Genomic DNA, 22,179 nt, shown 5'->3' with positions numbered 1-22,179 from the left:
CAACAGACATTATAGTTCTACATCTATAAAACTGTAGCAGAATTTGCAATACTGTTGTTTATGTGTTGTTCATGTGTTGTTTTATAGACAGTGTTAATAGAAATATAGAAATATTAAAGTAGCAAAAAAATATATCCCAAATGTAAAAACAAAAGATGGCAGATTTCTTCAAAGCATTTTCTTAATAAATCAGCTTTAAAATTGTTTAAACAAGTTTACGATGGAGTATTCAAGCCATTGTGAATAAAAGAAAAAAAAAAAACAATGTGGCCAAAGAGGAGTAAATTTCTGCCAAAAAACTCTAGATATTCTAGATTATTAGGAAAACTTGGATATATTCTGATATGCACAAGAAAAAGGTAGATAAATTTATGATATTAAAACTAAGAAATTCCCTGCCATTGTAAAGTCAGACATTTGTAAGAAAAAAGTGTTTAATATATCAGAAAGTTTATAAAGTTAGACATTTGCCTCAAAAAGTGTAAGATTTGGGTTCTTTTCCGGTATCAGGACGACAACTCCCGGGAGCAGGCTCCAGTGGAGGCATGTTTCAGCTTCCGTTCAAGGTGTTCATAGCGAGCCTGCATCCGGGAGATGTTCCGATTCTGGAAAAAAGCCCAGATCTTACACTTACATTCTGGAAAATATACTGATTCACCTCTCCTAAATTTACCACTTTTTCTTCCGCGTTTTTGAAGCAAATGTCTGACTTTTATAATCTCAATAAACTTCTCAGCATTTTTCATGCAATTTCGGACTTTAGAATGTCAGAGAATATCCTAGTTTTTATATTGTATAACTTTTTGACATTAGAGAAAATCCCAAATTGTTTCTCATAAATATGTGAAATCAATCCAGAAAACGAGATTAGAGAGTCAAGAGTTTTTTAGCAGGAATTTACTCCTCTGTGACGACATTATCCTTTTTCTTTGATCTACAATATTCCATCTCACATGTTTTACAAGTGAGGTTGAGATTTTCCAGAGTGTCAGTTCAGGTAGCGTACTCACATCTGTCAGCCTGTCTCTGGAGCTGCTTCTGATGAAAGCCTTGGACTTGCCGCTCACACTCTCACTGTCGCTGTCCTTGCAGTTGTTCTGCCCAGGATTCAGCTACAAAACACAAATCACAAGGCAATCAAGGGTTTATACTGTTAATATTGCATTATAAATTTTTATATGCACGTCTCCGGCTCAGCAAGGCGTCCCACAGAAGTCAGCTCATGAATATGGGAGAACTGGCAGGATCTTCAGTGCTGTCTCTGTAAATCTGTCATGTTTCTTAGCCTATTCAGTCGACATCACTGGGCTTGCCAACGACAGATGGCATCTGATCTCTCAGTATGTGACTCCTCTCAGCCCATGATATAGAGAACGGGGACAAAGACCACTCCAGAACCTTCAAACGGAGCTACTCTCCTTCCCGAGCAGACACCACATGCTGAGGCAGCAGGAGCTCAGCAAGTGCCATCCACTACACACGCTGTTCAAGATGTGGCTAAATGATATAAAGGGAAGGACTGGCCAATTGTCCCAAGTCTAAGCCCCTTTGCAGTCTGAGGAACTACAGAAAACTCTTGGGAGCGCATGGCTCAGTAGGAAGAGGTGGGGATTGGAATCCTGATCCATGACTACAACTGACGCCCATGCTGCTTCCTAAAGACAAGCCAAATTCTTGTTTTTTATGTTGGCTTTATTATGAAGGACAGAAAAAAGCTTACATTATGAGACATTACAGTTAACAACTGTTTTCTCACACATAGTGCCTTGCCAATATATGTATCGCAGAACTTTCCCACAACTTTTTTCACGTTAAATAACAAACTTCAATGTATTTTGTTGGTATTTAATGTGATAGAGCAACACAAAGAAGGGCATAATCCGGAAGTGGCAGAAAATAAGTAATTGTTTTCATTTTTTTATACAAATCAAAATCAGAAAAGTGTGGCAGGCATTTGTTTTCAGTCACCTTTCACTGCAATGACAGCTGCATGGCTTTGTGGTATGTCTCTACCAGCTTTGCACAGCTAGAGACTAATGTTTTTGCCCATTCTTTTTACAAAATCGCCACATTTTCAATTAGATTTAAGTCCGGACTTCTTTGTCAAGACAATTCTAGAGAACATGAACATGCTTTGATCCAAACCTTCTGCTGACCTCTGTCCTACTGAAAGATGAACCTCCACCTCAGTCTCAAATCTTTTGCAGGGTGTAACAGGTTTTCCTCTAGAATTATCTTGTATTTCTAATCTATCTATTTTCCATCAATTCTGACTTGCTTCTCTGTGCCTGTTGAAGAATAGCATCAGTACACTATGATGCTACCACCACATTTCACAGTGAAAATGGTGTGTTGAGGGTGATGTGCAAGGTTACTTTTCCATTCAGTTTTGTTCTCATCTGACCAGAGACCCTCCATCCATCCATCCATTCCAATGCCTTTCGCTTATCTGGGGTCGGGTCGTGAGGGCAGCAGCCTAAGTAGAGAGACCCAGACTTCCCTCTCCCCAGCCACTTCGGCCAACTCGTCCGGGGGAATCCCAAGGTGTTCCCAGGGCAGCCGAACTTATTTCGGCCACTTGTATCCGTGATCTCGTTCTTTCGGTCATGACCCAAAGCTCATGACCATAGATGAGGGTAGGAACATAGATCGACCAGCTCTCTCTTCACCACGACAGACCGGTAGTGTCTGCATCCCTGCTGACGCAGCATCAATCAGTCTATCAATCTCCCGCTCCATTTTTCTCTGATTCATGAACAAGACCCCGAGATACTTAAACTCCTCCACTTGGGGCAGTGTCTGACCCCCGACCCGGAGAAGGCACTCCACCCTTTTCCGACTGAGGACCATGGCCTCGGACTTGGAGGTGCTGATTCTCATCCCAGCCGCTTCACACTTGGCTGCGAACTGCTCCAGTGAGAGCTGAAGGTCCTGGCCCGATGAAGCCAGCAGAACCACATCATCTGCAAAAAGCAGAGACGAAATCCTAATGTCACCAAAACAGATCCCCTCAACACCCTGGCTATGCCTAGAAATTCTGTCCATAAAAGTTATGAACAGAATCGGTGACAAAGGACAACCTTTGCGGAGTCCAACCATCACCGGAAATGAGTCTGACTTACTGCCGGCAATGCAGACCAAGTTTTGACACCGGTCATACAGGGAACTAACAGCCCATATCAAAGGGCCTGGTACCCCATACTCCCGGAGTACCCCCCACAGGACAAGGTCAAACGCCTTCTCCAAGTCCCCAAAGCACATGTAGACTGGTTGGGGCAACTCCAATGCACCCTCCAGGACCCTGCTGAGGGTATAAAGCTGGTCCAGTGTTCCACTGCCAGGACGAAAACCACACTGCTCTTCCTGAATTCGAGGTTCAACTATCTGACGGACCCTCCTCTTCAGAACCCCGCGAGCAGACCTTACCGGGGAGGCTTAAGAGTTTGACTCCATTATAGTTGGAACACACTCTACGGTCCCCCTTTTTGAAGCTCTCCCGGAGGTGGGATTTGAAGCTCCACCTCACGGGAGACTCCGCCAGGCTTTCCCAGCAGACCCTCAAGATTCATATGGGTCTGCCAGGTCTTACCAGCATCCTCCCCCACCATCGGAGCCGGCTCACCACCTGGTAGTGGTCAATGGAAAGCTCCACACCCCTCTTCACCCGAGTGTCCAAGACATGCAGCTGCGGATCAGATGACACAACAACAAAGTCAATCATCGAACTGCGGCCTAGGGTGTCCTGGTGCCAAGAGCACATGTAGACACCCTTATGCTTGAACATTAAGTTAGTTATGGACAATCCATGATGAGCAAGAAGTCCAATAACAAAACACCACTCGGGTTCAGAACAAGAGGGCCATTCCTCCCAACCACACACCTCCAGGTCTCACCGTCATTGCCCACGTGAGCATTGAAGTCACCCAGCAGGACGAGGGAGTCCCCTGGTGGGGCGCTCTCCAGCACCCCACCCAAGGACTCCAAAAAGGGTGGGTATTCTGAACTGCTGTTTGGTGCGTAGGCACAAACAACAGTCAGAACCCATCCCCCCACCCGTAGGCGGAGGGAGGCTACCCTCTCATTCCCGCGTCCGGGCATGGGAACACTGTGTCTATTTTTGCCAATTATTATAAGACCAGAGACACTTCCTACACATTTGTGGTCCTCTACAGAGATTGTGAGTTTTACTGATCTCAGATGGACTCTATTCATTTATTAGGTGACATATAGAGGCAGTAGTACTGGATTTTATTTAGGGGTATGAGAGTAACTGAACTGAGACTGATCACAAATGCATGCAACAGTTTGTAGATTTTTATTCAGAAAAAGTGTTGAAAACAATATATTGTTCTCCTTCCACGTCACAAATATGCACTACTTTGTGTTGGTTAATTCCAGGTTTGCGGTCATAATGTGAAAAAGTTCAAGGGATATTAATAGTTTTGCAAGGCACTCTAAGCTGGACATTTAGAGAACAATGCTGCTGATACAGATCGGTAGAACTTCCCTTTTTATCTCCTGCACAAGAGTGCCAAAGCTCCTGTGTGTGTGTGTATGTATGTGTGTGTTTGTGTGTGTGTGCATGTGTGCGTGCGCTCATGCGTTTTCACCTATTCTTCAGTAGTCTCTTTCCAGGTATCAACAATAATTTAATGTGATGAAAGGGCACAAGGCAGGGGAATAGCAAAGGAACTCTAGAGCTGAGCAGATAATTAAAATGAAAATGTTCCCTTTCTGTAGCCATTAGTGGTGTGAAAGGAATCTCATTCCTTGGGAGAATTGCATGATGGGTAGAAGACTGGTGGATTCACCACAGTGTTGAATGTGATAAGAGAATCACAGGACTGGGAATGCCTGATTTTAATGTGTGTGAAAGTCTGAGAAGGCTTGTGAACTTGTACGTGCGTCCATATGGTGCTTAAGGCTGGGAAGGTACACTATAAGACAAATTGGGCCATGCATAGAGGCATGTCAAGAATTGTACTAATTACCTCCACTACAATATATTTCCTCAGAAACAGGGTTCCTCCTTTTCTCTTTAGTAAAACTGCTGTCAGACTTTCCTTTTCCTCTTTATGAGATTGTGGAGCATAAAGTCCTTCTCATGAGATTGAAGTATGTGTGTCACTTTATGTGCTCCTGTTGAACAGTGCATCCATATTGGGATCAAGGCTATGGAATTTGAACTGCTCAGACTGAATCTGTATTTGTGTAATTTGAAATTAAATGTATCGGTCTAAAAGTTAATTTTATTTAATTGAAACTGTATTTAACGGTTTAAAACTTAATTCCTTTGTTTTGAAAATGTATTTCACTGTAAGAAAAAATTCAGTTTCACTACTTTCGCTTTCAGTTCTATAACTCAATTTCATTCCAAAATTCTGTTATTTTGTGTCACACATCCGGGTCCTTGAGGAAAGCCACAGAGTAATCAAACACAGATTAACCGATTTACGTTTCACATCAGGTTAATCTTTTTTCACAGCATTTTGAGCTGGAGCATTGAAGCTTACATGAGTTGGTGGATGTCATTCACCATGTCAAATGAGCATCTACAAGAAGAGTCATGTAAACAAATTGTGGACTAACTGTAACAGGTATGTTACCTGTAGCTTTTAGCTAAAGACCCACAATTAGCAAAGTTTGCCGCTGATGTCACTTTGCGTTTCCCCAGCTGATTGCCTGCAATGAAGTTTTAATGCACTGAGACCCCCTCAGTGGTCAGAATTAATCAGAATGAAACTCATTCTGTAAGATTAATCTTTTCATGCATTCAGCATGCTGCGGTGAATGAAACATCTGCATGGCATAACATGAAATTAAGTATTGTTATCACTGTTGTGAGCTTTGAGTCTTAGCTACATCAATTGTGCAGCCGTGCGGTATACATAGCAGGTGTTTTATAAACCTTGTGTAAGCTACTGTGTCAAATGCGTAGTAATGTGATGCCAGACAGTTATTTTTCTATGAGGAAGTGTCTTTCTAAGTCATTTAAATGAAAGGCAGATACACAATTGTGTGACGAGGGGTATAAATGCCATTTTGTCCAAAGGGAAAGGAGAAAATTCTTCGAGGGGAAAACGGGAACAGTATCTCATCCAGCCTCGCCTCTGAACTGATCCGTGAAGAAAGCACGAGGGATACTGTTTGTGCCCCAGTCTCAAGCTCCCTCATCAAAACACATTGACCTATAATATTTATTAACCAACCAGTGTCCCTGTTGACAACATTGAGCAGTGCGTGCCAGCACACTCATGCATTTATGAATGTGCACAAAGAAAAGCTGCCGCCAACACCTCCATCAAATATTTTCTGCCAGGAACTGAACTCAAATATGCTGGGCTTACAAAAGATATAATCAAGTAAGTGTGTGTGTGTGTGTGTGTGTGTGTGTGTGCGCGCACGCGTGCATGTGTGTGTGTGTGTGTGTGTTTTATTAATCAATGTGGAATCAAACTAGGCTCTGCTGCAGAAAAACCACATAATCACACCATCTGTGCCTTGGTTTATCAGTGGGAAAGGAGTCCATGAAATCAGAAATATTGCATTTATTCAGCTGTATGTAATGTCTGAGGAACATGTCTAATAAAGACATTTCAATAAAGAGCGGCTCATCTTTCAGGGCTATTACATAGCTCAGGCCCTGATTACACAGCTATTTGAAAACGTATCCACCAGCTTGTTCCCTTTAATTTCCCCCTGAGCTCCTTTAAATTACTTCAGAGAATTGTGTGTGTGTGCGTGTGTGTGTGTGTGTATTTTTTATTCCTCATCTGCTCTCTCTGTTTTTTACTTCAGTTGATGGATTCATCCCTTTTTACGGTGTGATTAATGGATGTCTTAAGCAAATGGAGGGACTGGTGGTGGTCAGTACCATCAAAGAGGGAACCTGAAATTTAATGACTTGCTGCCTGGTGATAAATCTAAATGAGAAACCCCCGTGTGGGGCCTGGGGGCCGTCTCTGTGACCTGTTCTGCAATCATTTGATCACTCCCACTTGAAACAGCATGGAAGGCATACTTTTTATGGCCTTTTAAACGTAGTTTCAGTTTTATGCCTTCTATACTGAACATCAATGCACTTTACTGCAACAAACTATGGTGTAGAGATGAGATATGTGGGTGCAGATGTTGTGCACAAGCAGTAATGTAAAGGCAAGTAAGAGGCGGGTTATTGTAAAAGAATGCATTCAACAGAAAATATCTTTACATATTTTTACATCAGATAACTACTGGTCTTAAGTGATTCTTAGCAAATAGTTGAAATAATACAGTTGAAATCATCCCGTTTAATTTTATACCAATTAAAACACAGTAAGGTATTCACATTAGAAGTAACTGCATGGTAACAAATTTCCACTGTACAGCATGTACTGTGTTAGACAATGAAGCTTAAATTTCCTCTGTTTCTCCAGCTAAGTTGAATTTGTTGGATGCAAAGCTGCTGCTTTGCTTACCTCCAAAGGCTTGGACTCCTCAATATAAAAAAAAAAAATACACGGATTATTCCAAAAATAATAGAGAAAACCTGCTAGCAATACTTTCTAGAAGGGAAACAGGGATCAGAATCTCATAGTGGATTTGCAATCTCAGGGTTTTGTAGAGATTAGACCTGAAACATCAGATTTGAGCTCATTCCAATTTGTCTTTAACAATTACAGTACCAGAAGACATTAGAAAATATTTTTTTATATTTTTTGCCAGAGTCCACATTTTCAGAGTTCCAATTTTCAAACTGTCTTTAGTGTTTAACACCAGCAAATAGAGAGCTTAGAATGACTCAAAAAGAAGTCTCTGTGTTCTTCACTCTGACATTTCTAAATGGCTGCCAACACTTCCACATCCAGAAGGAGCAACATTGTTGCAATATCTTCAGCCTTCCTATTATCTGCCAAAAGTCTCACTCTCTCTCTTAAGGCCTGAATGAACATGCCTGAAAATGTCATAGATAATAGTTCCCTCTTTCAATAGCTTTTTACAGCTTCCTCTTGCTGATACTAAAAAGAGTTAATATTGTCTTCTATACTCATAATGTCCATTTTGGTCAGAGCTGAAAACAGGCCGATATCTTATTGCATCTCTACTTTCCAGCCCTACCTCTGACTTCTTTCATTAGATTGTCGGTTGTGACTACTACATGACTGCAATCATGACTACATCATGACTTCCTATGATCTATCGGAGGATTGCTACTCCATGACAGTTCCTCACATCCAGACTGCTGTAGAGTCACCCACACACTCGTCTATTCACTCAGTCTGTACGAACACAAGCTAATGGAACTTTTCTTATCAATTGGTCTTTTTAATGTTGGAATAAAATGTACGGCCGTATGTACACAGCCTAAAAGTAACATTATTTCGGCTGCATGTGAAATACCAGCAGTACTTGATAATGACATGCAAGCATTATAAAAACACACACCTCTTCAAGGTGTCTACATATACAGATGCAAGATGTCATAAAAACACACACACACACATATATATATATATATATATATATGTGTGTGTGTGTGTGTGTGTGTGTGTGTGTGTGTTGTGTTACAGTGAAATAAAAGGGAAAAAAGGTAATAACGGTCGTCCCAAATGATCACAGCTGTATGTTCTAAGATGAAAGGGAAATGAAATATCTAATTTAGCAGCATTACCTTGAGAGGTGCTGTAAAACAGCCATTACAACATATTCTTGAGCATGTGAAGTCAATTATTTTCTCACTTACTGAAAAGTGCTCACCATTGCCATAGCAAATTTTACAAGTGTATTGACCTATTCTCAAGGGCTGCACTACAGCCCCAATGCAATCAAGTACAAAAGTAGGCCTGCTAACATTTCGAACCACAAAGGCCTTTTTAAATGGAGTTGTACACAACCAATCTACAGCGGATACCCCTCCCTTTCCCTCCCAACACCCACCCCCCACCCACCCCCCAGTTGCCTCTTGCCTTTATCCCACAAAGAGGGAAAAAAAGGGAGACAACTGTCCTCTGTTTTCTACTCGCCTCAGTAGGATTCTGCTGCCATCAGCTCCTGGTTTCCCTTAGTTACGCACAACAGCAGCTGCAAGCTCGGCGGTAATAAAACCTGGAACAATTTAAAGGCTTTTATTGTTCTTCTGTGGGTTTCACAACAGCTAACCTGTCCTCACAGGATCTGGCAGGAAGAATCCCACTAGGGCAGCAATGAAAGAGGATCTCATTTACCTAAAAGCGCTTATAAATTTTTAATTTGCTCTAACAAGTAAATTAACAAGTCCCTCATTTAGGAAGTTTTATGGCTGCTTGCCACTAAGGGAGAACCATGAAAGTTTTATAGATAATCCACTGCTGAAGCTCTGTTGCTGCTAATAAATTGTGTTTCCAGCTGAACTGTCAAAACCCCTCTGCTTCTACTCACCACATTTGGAATATTTCCCCTATGCCGTCTTCAGAGGTCTATATACCAGGGCCATTAAAGTGAAAGAGAGTTTAATGAGTGAACAGTTAAAATGAACTTAAAGAATTTCTTTTGACTTTATGCAGATGTTCTCCCACAGCCTGAGGATACAGCAATGCCAAACATTAGGACCACATTAAGCTTCACTAATTATGTCCCTGCCAGCCTCCACATCACATCAGCCTCACAGTGAGCCCATCCACTAACAATACCTTAGGCTGGTTGACAACAGCAGTTGGAAACTGCTGGGCCTGTTTATATCACAGCTGGCCTTATCTGACAAGACTAATGTGAAAATGGGGGCCGCGAGAAAGTCAGGGCCTACACAGGGTTGACATTGGGTCCTATGTCATCTTTCTGACAGTGGCTGCGTGGGTGAGCCTAACAGCAAGGCCTAATGCTGACCCTGCACTTGGCCCCCTTGAGGCCCAGCTGCTTTAACTTCCACAGACAGGACCCCTGCCTGGCGTTCTTGTCACCCATAACCCTTTCTGCCACCCTCGCTCACAGCCTGTCAGTGAGCATCAGCGTTTGGCTTCCACTGTTACCGATTTGTTTGCTGTTCCCTTAGTGGTCACAGAGCTGTAATTGTAACTATAACCCCAGTTTAACTTGCTCTCTTGTGTACTTGAAGCATGAATGTCACATGTGCAATTATTACATTCAAAATGTCAGTTTAAAAGACTCAAAACCTACCTTTAGCCCATCGTATTATTGTTAGCCCATACAATGATTTGTTTGTACCATACACAATCTTTGTTGTTTACTACATAATTTAGTGCTTATTATTTCTAACTGATATTGTGCATCACTTGACCATTTTCATGTATTTCCGTCACATGTGGGCCCTTTGTATTAAGTAGTAGAGATGCACAGAGAAATCTGCAAGTAACTTGAACTGGTCAACTTTCAGGTAAATGGCCCTGACCAGTAACTGGACACTTGGAAACTTTGTCCAATCAGTAAACACACTATACTAAGCTCTAGACCTGCCAACAGTGCTGATAAAAAAGTCATTACTGATAGAATATAAATCAAAATTAGCCATACTCATTAATAGTGATGTATAAAACAAGGTCAGCGGAACCACAGAGCTGTACTAGGCTGCTCAGAAGGAAATGCATGTTGGTGGTTCATTCGGACTGCAACAGCGACAGCGCAACTCTTAGCAGATAACATAAAGGCTGAGCAGAGTACCACTACGTTTCTATGTTTCAGCCTTTTAAGCAACCGATCTCACAGTTAAGATAGAGACCGTATATATTCATGGAGAATGCTGTTTTAGTAAAGCTGCTTAACTACTTTGATGAATTGCTACACTAGTATAAGATGCTAAAGACAGTTTGTCTTTTAAAATGATAGCAATGCCTTATTTTACCACAACTGTTCTCTCACACATGGTGTGATGCCGGCTCGGGAAGCAAGAAAAACTATTCCGAATGCTGTTCTTAGTCCTTCTTATATTATACTTCTTAAAAAGAAATACAGGTCCTTCTCAAAATATTAGCATATTGTGATAAAGTTCATTATTTTTCATAATGTCATGATGAAAATTTAACATTCATATATTTTAGATTCATTGCACACTAACTGAAATATTTCAGGTCTTTTATTGTCTTAATACGGATGATTTTGGCATACAGCTCATAAAAACCCAAAATTCCTATCTCACAAAATTAGCATATTTCATCCAACCAATAAAAGAAAGGTGTTTTTAATAAAAAAAACGTCAACCTTCAAATAATCATGTACAGTTATGCACTCAATACTTGGTCGGGAATACTTTTGCAGAAATGACTGCTTCAATGCGGCGTGGCATGGAGGCAATTAGTCTGTGGCACTGCTGAGGTCTTATGGAGGCCCAGGATGCTTCGATAGCGGCCTTTAGCTCATCCATAGTGTTGGGTCTTGAGTCTCTCAACGTTCTCTTCACAATATCCCACAGATTCTCTATGGGGTTCAGGTCAGGAGAGTTGGCAGGCCAATTGAGCACAGTGATACCATGGTCAGTAAACCATTTACCAGTGGTTTTTGGCACTGTGAGCAGGTGCCAGGTCGTGCTGAAAAATGAAATCTTCATCTCCAAAAAGCTTTTCAGCAGATGGAAGCATGAAGTGCTCCAAAATCTCCTGATAGCTAGCTGCATTGACCCTGCCCTTGATAAAACACAGTGGACCAACACCAGCAGCTGACACGGCACCCCGGACCATCACTGACTGTGGGTACTTGACACTGGACTTCTGGCATTTCCTTCTCCCCAGTCTTCCTCCAGACTCTGGCACCTTGATTTCCGAATGACATGCAGAATTTGTTTTCATCCGAAAAAAGTACTTTGGACCACTGAGCAACAGTCCAGTGCTGCTTCTCTGTAGCCCATGTCTGGGGAATGCGGCACCTGTAGCCCATTTCCTGCACACGCCTGTGCACGGTGGCTCTGGATGTTTCTACTCCAGACTCAGTCCACTGCTTCCGCAGGTCCCCCAAGGTCTGGAATCGGCCCTTCTCCACAATCTTCCTCAGGGTCCGGTCACCTCTTCTCGTTGTGCAGCGTTTTCTGCCACACTTTTTCCTTCCCACAGACTTCCCACTGAGGTGCCTTGATACAGCACTCTGGGAACAGCCTATTTGTTCAGAAATTTCTTTCTGTGTCTTACCCTCTTGCTTGAGGGTGTCAATAGTGGCCTTCTGGACAGCAGTCAGGTCGGCAGTCTTACCCATGATTGGGGTTTTGAGTGATGAACCAGGCTAGGAGTTTTAAAGGCCCCAGGAATCTTTTGTAGGTGTTTAGAGTTAATTCGTTGATTCAGATGATTAGGTTCATAGCTCGTTTAGAGACCCTTTTAATGATATGCTAATTTTGTGAGATAGGAATTTTGGGTTTTCATGAGCTGTATGCCAAAATCATCCGTATTAAGACAATAAAAGACCTGAAATATTTCAGTTAGTGTGCAATGAATCTAAAATATATCAATGTTAAATTTTCATCATGACATTATGGAAAATAATGAACTTTATCACAATATGCTAATATTTTGAGAAGGACCTGTACATAAAATGCATTTCTCTCTATGCTGTCAGGTCAAAAATGAGTGGAAAGCAGCCAAAGTTCAAATAAAGACCTTCTGAAAGCCTCAAAAACGACTGATCAACAGTTTTTTACATTACTCTATACAAGTTCCATTTGCTTTAATTCAGCAGCATCCATGTGTGATGTGCTGCATTGAGATAGCCTTTGTTAAACATTTTACTAGTGAGGAATTGCTAATATGCACAAACTCCAACACATCTCAGACCAGTGCAGAGGTTTTCATAAGGAGTGTGCTGGAATGTAAAGCCAAAGATATGGACCCAATGAGGAGTAGTCCCACAGCTGCAGGGTGAGAGCATCCTGAGAGCAGGAGGAGTTGGAGAAATGGAGGCTCATAAGAGTGGGAAGTGGGAGGGGGTAAACGCGGTTGAGAGCACTGTCTTTATCTCATCAGTCATACTGAGGAGTCCATTTCCTCCACCGCAGGCTGGAGGCTACTGGAGCTTGCGCCTGCATTTATATATTGCCATAAATCTCTGATCTATGACGACATTACAGACAAATCAATATGCTTTTAACATCCATCCTCCGCCCTGCGTCGCAATCATCCCCCTCACAAATGATCATATAATGCAGTAGTCTAGTGGACTGAGTTATGGGGACAATTCCCAGATTTAATAATGAACTGAACAGATGGAGAAAAAATGTGTGGTGGTGGCATTGGAAGAATATAGGAGCAGTGGGGGACCTCTGCTCTCTCAGATCACATCCAAACAACTTGTTATACTAGCCCGGCATGGCAGTAAAATAACCTCGCATCCAAATTTACATGCCTCTAATTCCCTGAGATTCAACATTCCCAGTCCAGGGCAGGAAAGAAAATTAGACCAACAGGATATTGTTACATGATATCTTCCCAGAAGGTACCCGGAAACTGAAAATGATCACACTTAAGACTGGCCAGTTGAGCACTCATCAACGCATAACTACACCAAGAAATCTGCATTCTATTAATTATATGAATCCCCTGCTCTTCTATATATGCTTGGCTGTAGTTTCTTCGAGATTGACTTTCAAACTCCGATCCAACTAAAGAGCCTGACAGTATGCCAAATCACAGCTCCCCACGTCGGGACGCCTCGATAAAGAGCGGTATGGAAAAAGGCGGCACAGAAAAAGCCCTCTCCTATCGGCTTGCAGGGGCTATCATTTCTCTTTTTTATTGCCATTTATTTTCCTCCAGGAATTTGCTGCCAGTATATTGGCAGGCCTTCCAGGAGATGGAGGCAATGAAATTTAGCGCAGACACTTAACACTGGGTCAAGCCTTGTGTGAGGCTCATGTGGTAATGTGATAGACAAGTGCTTCCAGTTTAGGGAAAGAGAGTTCTATTTGTGTTACAGGAATAGCAGTAATGTGCTCACACTGGCACTGTTTGCAGTGCAAAATTATAAACTGAAGACTGTTCATTGCAAGTGCAAGATACATACTTTTGCAAAATGGTATTGTACCTTGGTTTATAATGTGGCAAAAAAAAGATTGGAGATTGGTTGACAAGGAAGTTCAAACCACTTTTTCTCTCCATCATCACAGCATTGTGAGCTCTCAGGCAAATGAAATGGATGGGAAAGTAGTGCAGACAAGTCTGCTGGGGGAATATTAGGAAGGCCATATTTTGTGTTTCTCCGTAACATGGCTGCAGGGACATATTCCAGACTCCATTGCCTTTCTCTATAGCTGTCATGACTACACATACTGAAACGGCAGATTGAAGCAGATGAAAGCAATCAGTGTTCAGCTTTCAGACAACCAAAAGATATCATACCTGACTACCACAATTTTCTTTTTAAATAACTTTACTTAATATTTTCTCTTTTTATTTTACATGTATTATGGGACTATATTAGGCAGAAATTGAACATTGTATCCTTAAAGTTGATGCGTTAGAAGCAGGAAAAATGGGAAAGCGTAAGGATTTAATTCAGTTCAATTCAATTCAGTTTTATTTATATAGCACCAATTCACAACACATGTCGTCTCAAGGCACTTCACAACAGTCAGGTACATACATTCCAATTAATCCTAACCATTGAACAGTGCAGTCGGAGTTAGCTTTTTATTCAAGTTGGATAAAAAGTTTTTCTATCTAAGGAAACCCAGCAGATTGCATCCAGTCAGTGACTTGTGAGTGTGACTGGGACTAAATTGTGATGTGTAGAAGATTTGGTCAGTGCATGTCTAAAACAGCAGCTTTTGAGGGGTGTTCCTTGTCTGCAGTGGACAGTGTTTATTAAAATTCCCGTAAGGAAGGAACAGTAGGGAACCGGTGCCAAAGTCATGGGCACCCAGGGCTCACTGCTGCACACAGGAAGTGATGGCTGGCCTGTGTGGTCTGATCCAAGAGATTGATTTTTGACCTACAACAGATGTAGGTCAAACTATTGAAGAAGTTAATTACTATTAACCTGGTCCACCACAGAAAGAACCAACAATAATCACATGTGCATCAAAACTGGACCAGTGGAAAAAGGTTTTGTGGTCCGATGAATGACATTTTCCTTGAAACGTGCTAACCTCAGGAGCACAGGGCACCAAGATGCACTATGGAAGGAAGACAAGTCGGCAGATGCAGTATAATGATTTGAGCAATGTTCTGATAGTCTTGGTATAATATACACCACCTACTTAAGTGTTGTAGCAGATCCAAGTATACACTTTCGTGGAAACTGCTTTCCCAGTAAGTCGTGGCCACTTTAAGCAGGATAATGTTCCATGCCACAAAGTGAAGGTTTTCAAGAATTGTTTAAAGAGCACAAGTTTGAGGATTCGAAATTCCCCCAGATTTCAATCCAATCCAATCTAATCCAATCCAGTCCAAGACTGATCGGTGGAGGTCCCACCTCGCAACCAAAAGGATTTATTTTAATTATTTGGAGTGACTTTCTATTAAGTCATTATTGGCAATAGTTCTATTACCTGTAGAAAGACGCCATATCACTGTGGGTTTGTTCAAAGTGGTGGAATCTAACAACCTTATCAGGCTTACTGTGATCGTTTTTACTCTGATTTTCATATCCACTGAAAAGGTTTATATCAGTGGAATAAAAACATAATGCTATGTTAGGGGATATTAGCTTTCTAAAGTTTAACAACAGGCAGTTGTTAAGTTCTGGGCTGTTATTCCAGACATATACCCACTGTGTTACTATGTGGAGTTATGCTGGTTGAGGATGTCGGCTGTATCACCAGATCCGCTGCGAGTTGTCAGTTCTCTCTGGATCCGGTAAGAATGGAGTGCAATGCAACAGCATTGAAGATGGAAATGTCCTGTGCTTTTTGCATCTTGATGTTGAAAGTTAACCTGGCAGACTCACTATTAGCTGATTGGTCAAATCAGCTGATGAGACAGATTAATTCAGCCAAGAGGCTCAATCAACGTAACTCCATATAGTAACACAGACGCCGTTTGGCTAAAAAAACAGCACGGAAATTAACAACCGTCTCTTGTGAAATTGTTAAGTGTTAATACCTGCAAACATAGCATTGTATCTCAATATGAACAATTTCAGTTCGATTTGTTTTAAATGATAAAACAAGCTAAAAGGGTAGGACATTTAATTAATGTTCAACAAGATCATGCTGACATGACATCTTCCTGCTACGGGTAAGGGAAATGTTATGGACAACTTTATAGAATCATACAGATCCGAACTAACCCTTAAAGGATGTGCATCTTGGTGCCAGATACCACAGCATAGCTCCAGAGGTCAATCTGAGTCAATGCCTCAATGGGTCAGGGCTGTTTTGGCAGTAAAGGGGGATTTAAAACAGTATTAGACAGTTGATCATAAAGTTGCAGATAAACAGTGCAGACCGTTATAGGATTTAAAAATAACTTAAACTGAAACTACAAAAACTGAATGTCAGGGATAAGGCAGGTATTTCCATTTAGTGTTGCCAATCCATTGATGTTGCATATTGGGATTAGCCAAATAGCAGCTAACTTTAACAACATTCCGCTCCATCTGTGCTGCAACTTGGGGATTAGAAGTGGCTGTAAAATCTGATTGCAAGATATACAGTTTCTATTTGGCAGACCCAAGGTGTCTGTACTGTTATCACCAGCCTCTGCTGCTGCTGCTGTAGAGGTTCTCATTTACCAACCTTCCTAAAATGCACATCTATCATTATCAAGTCATAAAACAAGACAGTACAACGGTTCCACTATATTAATAGCAGCAGTTTGTTTAGCTTGCGAAGAGTCTGCCAAACATCTGCTCTGCTGGTTTCAACAGATTGATAATGAGAGTCAGAAATCAGCCAAGGGCAACAAGAATAAAGCCAAACAACATAACTGTAGATTCACACATTAGGATTTTAGAGACAAGAAATTCCCCAGGTGTAATAGCAGCACCGCTGATGTAAACCCATAGTAACAGCCCAATAACATCCATTAAGATTAGTGGAACCAGACTTGATTTATTATTTAATATTACAGACATCTTGCTGCTTTTTCTACTTTTTTTGCTCGGCTAGTTTTGTCCATTAAAAGCATCACTCCCTGGGCTCAAGTTTGTTTCTACGGCATAATGACAAGTTCTTTGAATCAATTAAAATTTGCCATTCTAGAGCAATACTTCATTTTCAGCTGCTTTACAAAGCAGAAAATCTGGCCTGACTTTATAAATGCAGTAGATGGGATGGTCAGACCTACCCAAGGCATTAGAAGCATCAATGTCTACTATTTAGTATGTTTTAAAAAAATAGATTAGAACATATGCTTGTGATAGTCCTGACTTGACTATGATTTCAAAGTGCTGTCTGCTTTATTATGGAATATACATGTACTCTATAAAGTAATTTAACACAAAATTGCTTAATCTCGGCTTATTTTTAAAGACAGCTCCATGAGTTTTAAACCTACAAAAAGCTTTATTGACAGATGTGCTGAAACACACTATTGTTATTTCTGTATTCTAAAAACATTCTGATCCTAGATCTTAAATCTGCTTCAGTTCACTTAACAGCAACATAATATACCATATTAACCTAATTCTGATGCCTACTCCACTGTGCCTACAACAGGTGAAGCAGGTTGTGAAGTGTGATCACAAGGGGTGCAACAAGTTATTTGGAGAAGTAAGTTAAAGCTATTACTGTAAGCTCTGAATATGAAGGAGGTGTGCCATATATATATATATATATATATATATATATATATAAAGCTAAAATCTTGTCTTGATCAAGTGAACCCAATATCGTATCTATTTGCGTGTCTCTCTGGATTTATCATTACACCCGATAGCAATCGAGTTTTTAATGCTCTTCGTCCACCTTTAAACTTTGAAGGTTGGTCTGCTGTTGAACATCAGTTCTAAACATGCAATAAAAACTATTTTGACAACTTTACTGATTCTATTTACAAAGAAATAAGAAATTTACAGATGAATAATAACAGTTTTTTCTTTAAATTTATTTTAATTCTAACCTTACAAAAATGTCTTTCTCAAATATTCTGTACTGATTGAAAAAACTGGAGCAAAACCCCTTTTTGATGTTATAATTCAGGTCCCCATAGCCCTAAAAAATAATTAACCACCACACAAGACCTTGCAGCATCAAGCAATGACTATAATAGTTGAAGAAATAGCTTTCCCTCATGTGTGGAAGGCAAATTACAACGCACATGGGACCTGTTACATTTCAGCCAAGTTCCACATGACTTGGCTGAAAGAGAAACTATTTAGGTTGTTTAACGTGCTTATTTATGTTGAGAATTACAGAGAGATTGAAATTCTGTGAGGCTTTTTTTTCTTTTCTGTCAAGTAATGTTTTCAGCAGCTATCAGTGATCTTGTAATGGCAAATGAATTGCTCCATGACCCTCTTTGCAAGCCATGCCCTTACTCTGTGTTTTGGTCTGGGCTTCCTCTAGCGCGTAATGCACTTCCTTTAACTCATAAATCATACTTGTACACTTCTTTTGATTTATTTGTCTACCCCCCTTAGCTTCTTTCTTCCTACCATGCTTTGGTGAGCGTACCACATCTTTGTTCACGGACATTTACAAAAGCAGCCAGACAATGCCAGCCTTCTTTTGCTTGCATTTGGAGAGGCACTTTTGCAGGGACTAAGGGCCACAAATGTCAACCACAGGAAAGCTATTATAAGAGTAAAATTACTTCCCGACTGTTATCAATCCACTCCCTGGACCCGGAGAATGGTTAAAAGCCACCATGAAATAAGGCGCAGTTAGAGTTTTCTCATGGGTCCCTACCAGGGTTGCTAACCTTGCTATTAAAGACCCGACAAGCTTTGTCAATGCAATCTGCTGAATGCCTTGAGTGACACGCAATCGATATTCTCCACTCTCCCGGGTCATCACTAGTGACAGAGGCCTAAGTAATAATACAGCTCTAGCTGCCTCTCTAGCTTAAATCCTTCCACTGCCACTGTATGTATATATATATATATATATATATATATATATATTTTTTTTTTATTATTTCTGTGTTTCTGTGTCTTGCAGCTTGTGAATTTTCCACACCAATTGAATGCGGAAGATAAGGAGGGTTGGAGGGAAGTGAGGAGGGTGGTAGAGTGATGAGGAATTGTGGTGTGTGTCTGAACTGACTCCCGTGAAGGTAGTGAGTGTGGAAGGGCTGTGGTGGGGGAGAGGGAAAAGGAGGCGTCGGGGTGTGGGGGGCCTCTGATAAATCGAAAATGACTGGCTGCCGAGTTGTAATCTGCCAGCGTCGAGCCCCCTGTAGCAACAAGCCAAATGAAAAAGCTTGCTGACAGGCCGGAGAGATGGAGGGCCTGCGGTAGATTGCTGTGGCACGAGAGAGAGAGAGAAGACGGAGAAGGAGGGAAGGGGGAGGGAATACAAGCAGAAGACGGAGGAATGGGAGGTTACGCCTGTTCTGCTGTGTGTGATGTTGAGACGACAGGACGGTAAGATATTTGTAAATTAGGTAAATTACTTGGATACATGCAGAAAGTATTACAAGCTGAAAACATAACACCCCATTAAAATAAGATCTAGCATAAATACAAACAGTTGTCAGGTTTGTAGCACCTATTATGAGCTGTCAGTTAGCCTGGCACTAAAAATGCACTTTAAGGTTTTATATCTCTGGTGTTGGGAGGGTTGCAAATGTTTTGCTATATAGCATGTATGCATTTTGGATAGGCAGCTTCTAACAGAAATATGCATGCACAAACAGCATACGCAGTTCTGTGGTGTCCTTCACAAACAGGTGAATCACGCTCCAATACAAGAGCTCCACCTACTGAAAGCGCCTTCTCTGCATCCTGTCCTCCGTTGTTCAGGCAGAGGTCAGATGGCTGTCTATGTGAAAAACTTTCTTCTGTTTTGCTTTTTTTCTCACACTTACCTTTCAGATTAAACTAATTTTATCATGAGACCTAAATAAATACAAAAAGCAGTTTTCATGTGACGATCTAATTAATTAAGGGAAAAAAGTAACCGACCCTATGTGTAAAAAATAATCGCCCCCTAAACCTAAAAACTGTTTATGGCCACCTTGGGGGCAACAATTGCTCTTGGGTTTTTTGTGATAACTGACAATGAGTCGTTTACATCACTGTGGAGGAATGTCTGCTCTTCTTTACAGAATTATTTTCATTCAAGCACATTGGAGTGTTTTCAAGCATGAAAACCTTGGTATATCAGAGCATCTCACTCAGATTCAAAACTTTGTCTGGACCATTTCAAAACATTGAATTTGAGCCATTCAGCAGTGGACATACTGGTGTGCTTTAAGTCATAGGTCTGGTGTAAAACCCAAGGATGCTTGACAATAAGGTCTCAAACTGATGGTGTACCGATGTTCTGGTAGGGAACACAACACATTGTTGCATCAGTAATCAGTCTGGTATGAGGTTGTTTTTCTGCTTTAGAAAAACAACCCCACAGCACTAATACCCCCATGTTTGACTGTGGGTGTGAAAGTTATGAAAGCAATGCCTGGAGGCCAACAGCGGACTTTTCCCATGATGCCACTGGCCGTATAAAACCCCCACCTTCCCAAGGAACCGATCTCTTCTACGTAGGTCACCCAGGGTCCTTGACAAAGAGACACAGCACGCTAATGTCTCTTTGCTGGCAAATAGACATAACTCTTCAAACTGGATCCAAGAATGTCATAAGATCACGTGATCATATGCACAAGTTAAGTACAAATGAATCACTGTTTGTGTACCTGGTATTCATTCATGAACGGGGTGATTAAAGTACAAGCGTTGCTTGACTTTTCTTTCTGAGATCTACAGAAAACAAAGTGTTTGCAGAGAATTCCCTACAGAGACGCTGTGTCTACGACGCCTAGTGGAGCGGTTTGCCAGTCTGGAAGGAGGACAACAGAGACCGCATCACCGTGGTAACGTGCAGTTTGGTTGCCCGACAGAGCGCCCCCCCCTGCTCAGCTCGTGCTCAGTTTTGTGTTATGTGTTTGTGTGTTTTTTTAAAGTTAAGACAAACTTTATTTAAAGGGTGATTTTAAACACAGAAGATCGATCATAACGCGCCATCCGTGCTTATGCATTGTAACCCTTTTATTAACGGTATTTTAAAGGTGTGTGTTTGATTCTGGTGCTAAGCTATCAGCTTTTTTTGTTAGCTTTAACGGCTAACAGCTAAAAACTTGCTACTAAAGAATATTTACCCAGAAAGGTTGTTAGTTTTCAATCTAGTAAATAATATTTCCCTAAACATTATTTTACTAAACTTGATAACTAAGTAAACACCATTAAGCCCCATTTCTCCAGAAAGATTCGGCTCTTTTCCAAAATATTTCCTTAAATATTTTACTATTTCCTTAATAATATTTCTTTAAATATTATTTTATTAAATAAAGGCAGCAAATGAGACACTGTTGAGAAATGGTCATCCAGAAGGTTGGTTTTATTCAGCAGATCATTCTTAAAACATTATTTTATTAAAATAATATTTTATCTGATCTTGCATTGTGAAGGGTTGTCTAAAGGTATGCTGATTGTTGCCTAAGTTGGTTCCAAGACTAACTTAACTTCATTTCCAGGTTCTTCAAGATAATCCTTGGTTCTCAAACATAAACATTTCGTGGTAATGTTGCATCACTCTTTTGGTCATGATTTTCAATCATCTTTAATCAACTTGTTTATATTGTACATAGCCCATTAGTCTTCCTTATTCTTTAATTCTGCTTGGTAGTTTAGTTGGCTTGTTTTAGCATAGTAAAGAGTTTGTTGATTGAAATATGTTTGACTTTGAGTTGACTTATTTTTGTTAATAAATTCTTGTATTTTCAGAAATTGTGTGAATTCATTCCATATATGTGCAGAGTTTATGCTGTTCAATAATGTCAGAGCTCGTCTCACACCTTTCTATTCTGTCCTAATACCATCGCCTTACTGGGCTGGTATTCACAAGACAACCCTTAACAGACCGAAATATTACTTGATAAAATATTAAAATATTAATATTAAATAATATATTCAGACTCATAGTCACAACAACTGGAAAGGTTCACCGTGACCCTATATTTTGTTATTGATGGATTATAGCGGCTGCACGGTGGTGCAGTTGGTAGCACTGTTGCCTTGCGGCAAGAAGGTCCTAGGTTCGATTCCCAGCCTGGTGTCTTTCTGCATAGAGTTTGCATGTACTCCACGTGCATGCTTGGGTTCTCAACGGGTACTCCGGCTTCCTCCCAC

At 40.9% G+C, this 22,179-nt stretch overlaps 1 protein-coding gene across 13 annotated transcripts in view; it reads right to left on the bottom strand.

The window, feature by feature from the left end:
* The window catches only part of auts2a (activator of transcription and developmental regulator AUTS2 a), a 440,983-nt gene that overhangs the window by 252,994 nt on the left and 165,810 nt on the right, over nucleotides 1–22,179 (bottom strand). For 12 of the 13 annotated variants that reach the window (XM_047378589.1, XM_047378588.1, XM_047378592.1 and 9 more), the window contains one exon: nucleotides 1,011–1,112. The exons of the other annotated variant lie outside the window; for it this stretch is intronic. In XM_047378589.1, the coding sequence (XP_047234545.1) occupies nucleotides 1,011–1,112 (102 nt within the window). The remainder of the gene's footprint in view (nucleotides 1–1,010; nucleotides 1,113–22,179) is intronic. 13 annotated transcript variants of the gene reach the window in all.

This window comes from Girardinichthys multiradiatus, chromosome 11 (genome assembly GCF_021462225.1).
Source record: "Girardinichthys multiradiatus isolate DD_20200921_A chromosome 11, DD_fGirMul_XY1, whole genome shotgun sequence".
In the NCBI taxonomy this organism is placed as follows: Eukaryota; Metazoa; Chordata; class Actinopteri; order Cyprinodontiformes; family Goodeidae; genus Girardinichthys; species Girardinichthys multiradiatus.
The sequence above is the reverse complement of the archived record's forward strand: the minus strand, read 5'-3'. Positions and strand labels throughout refer to the sequence as shown.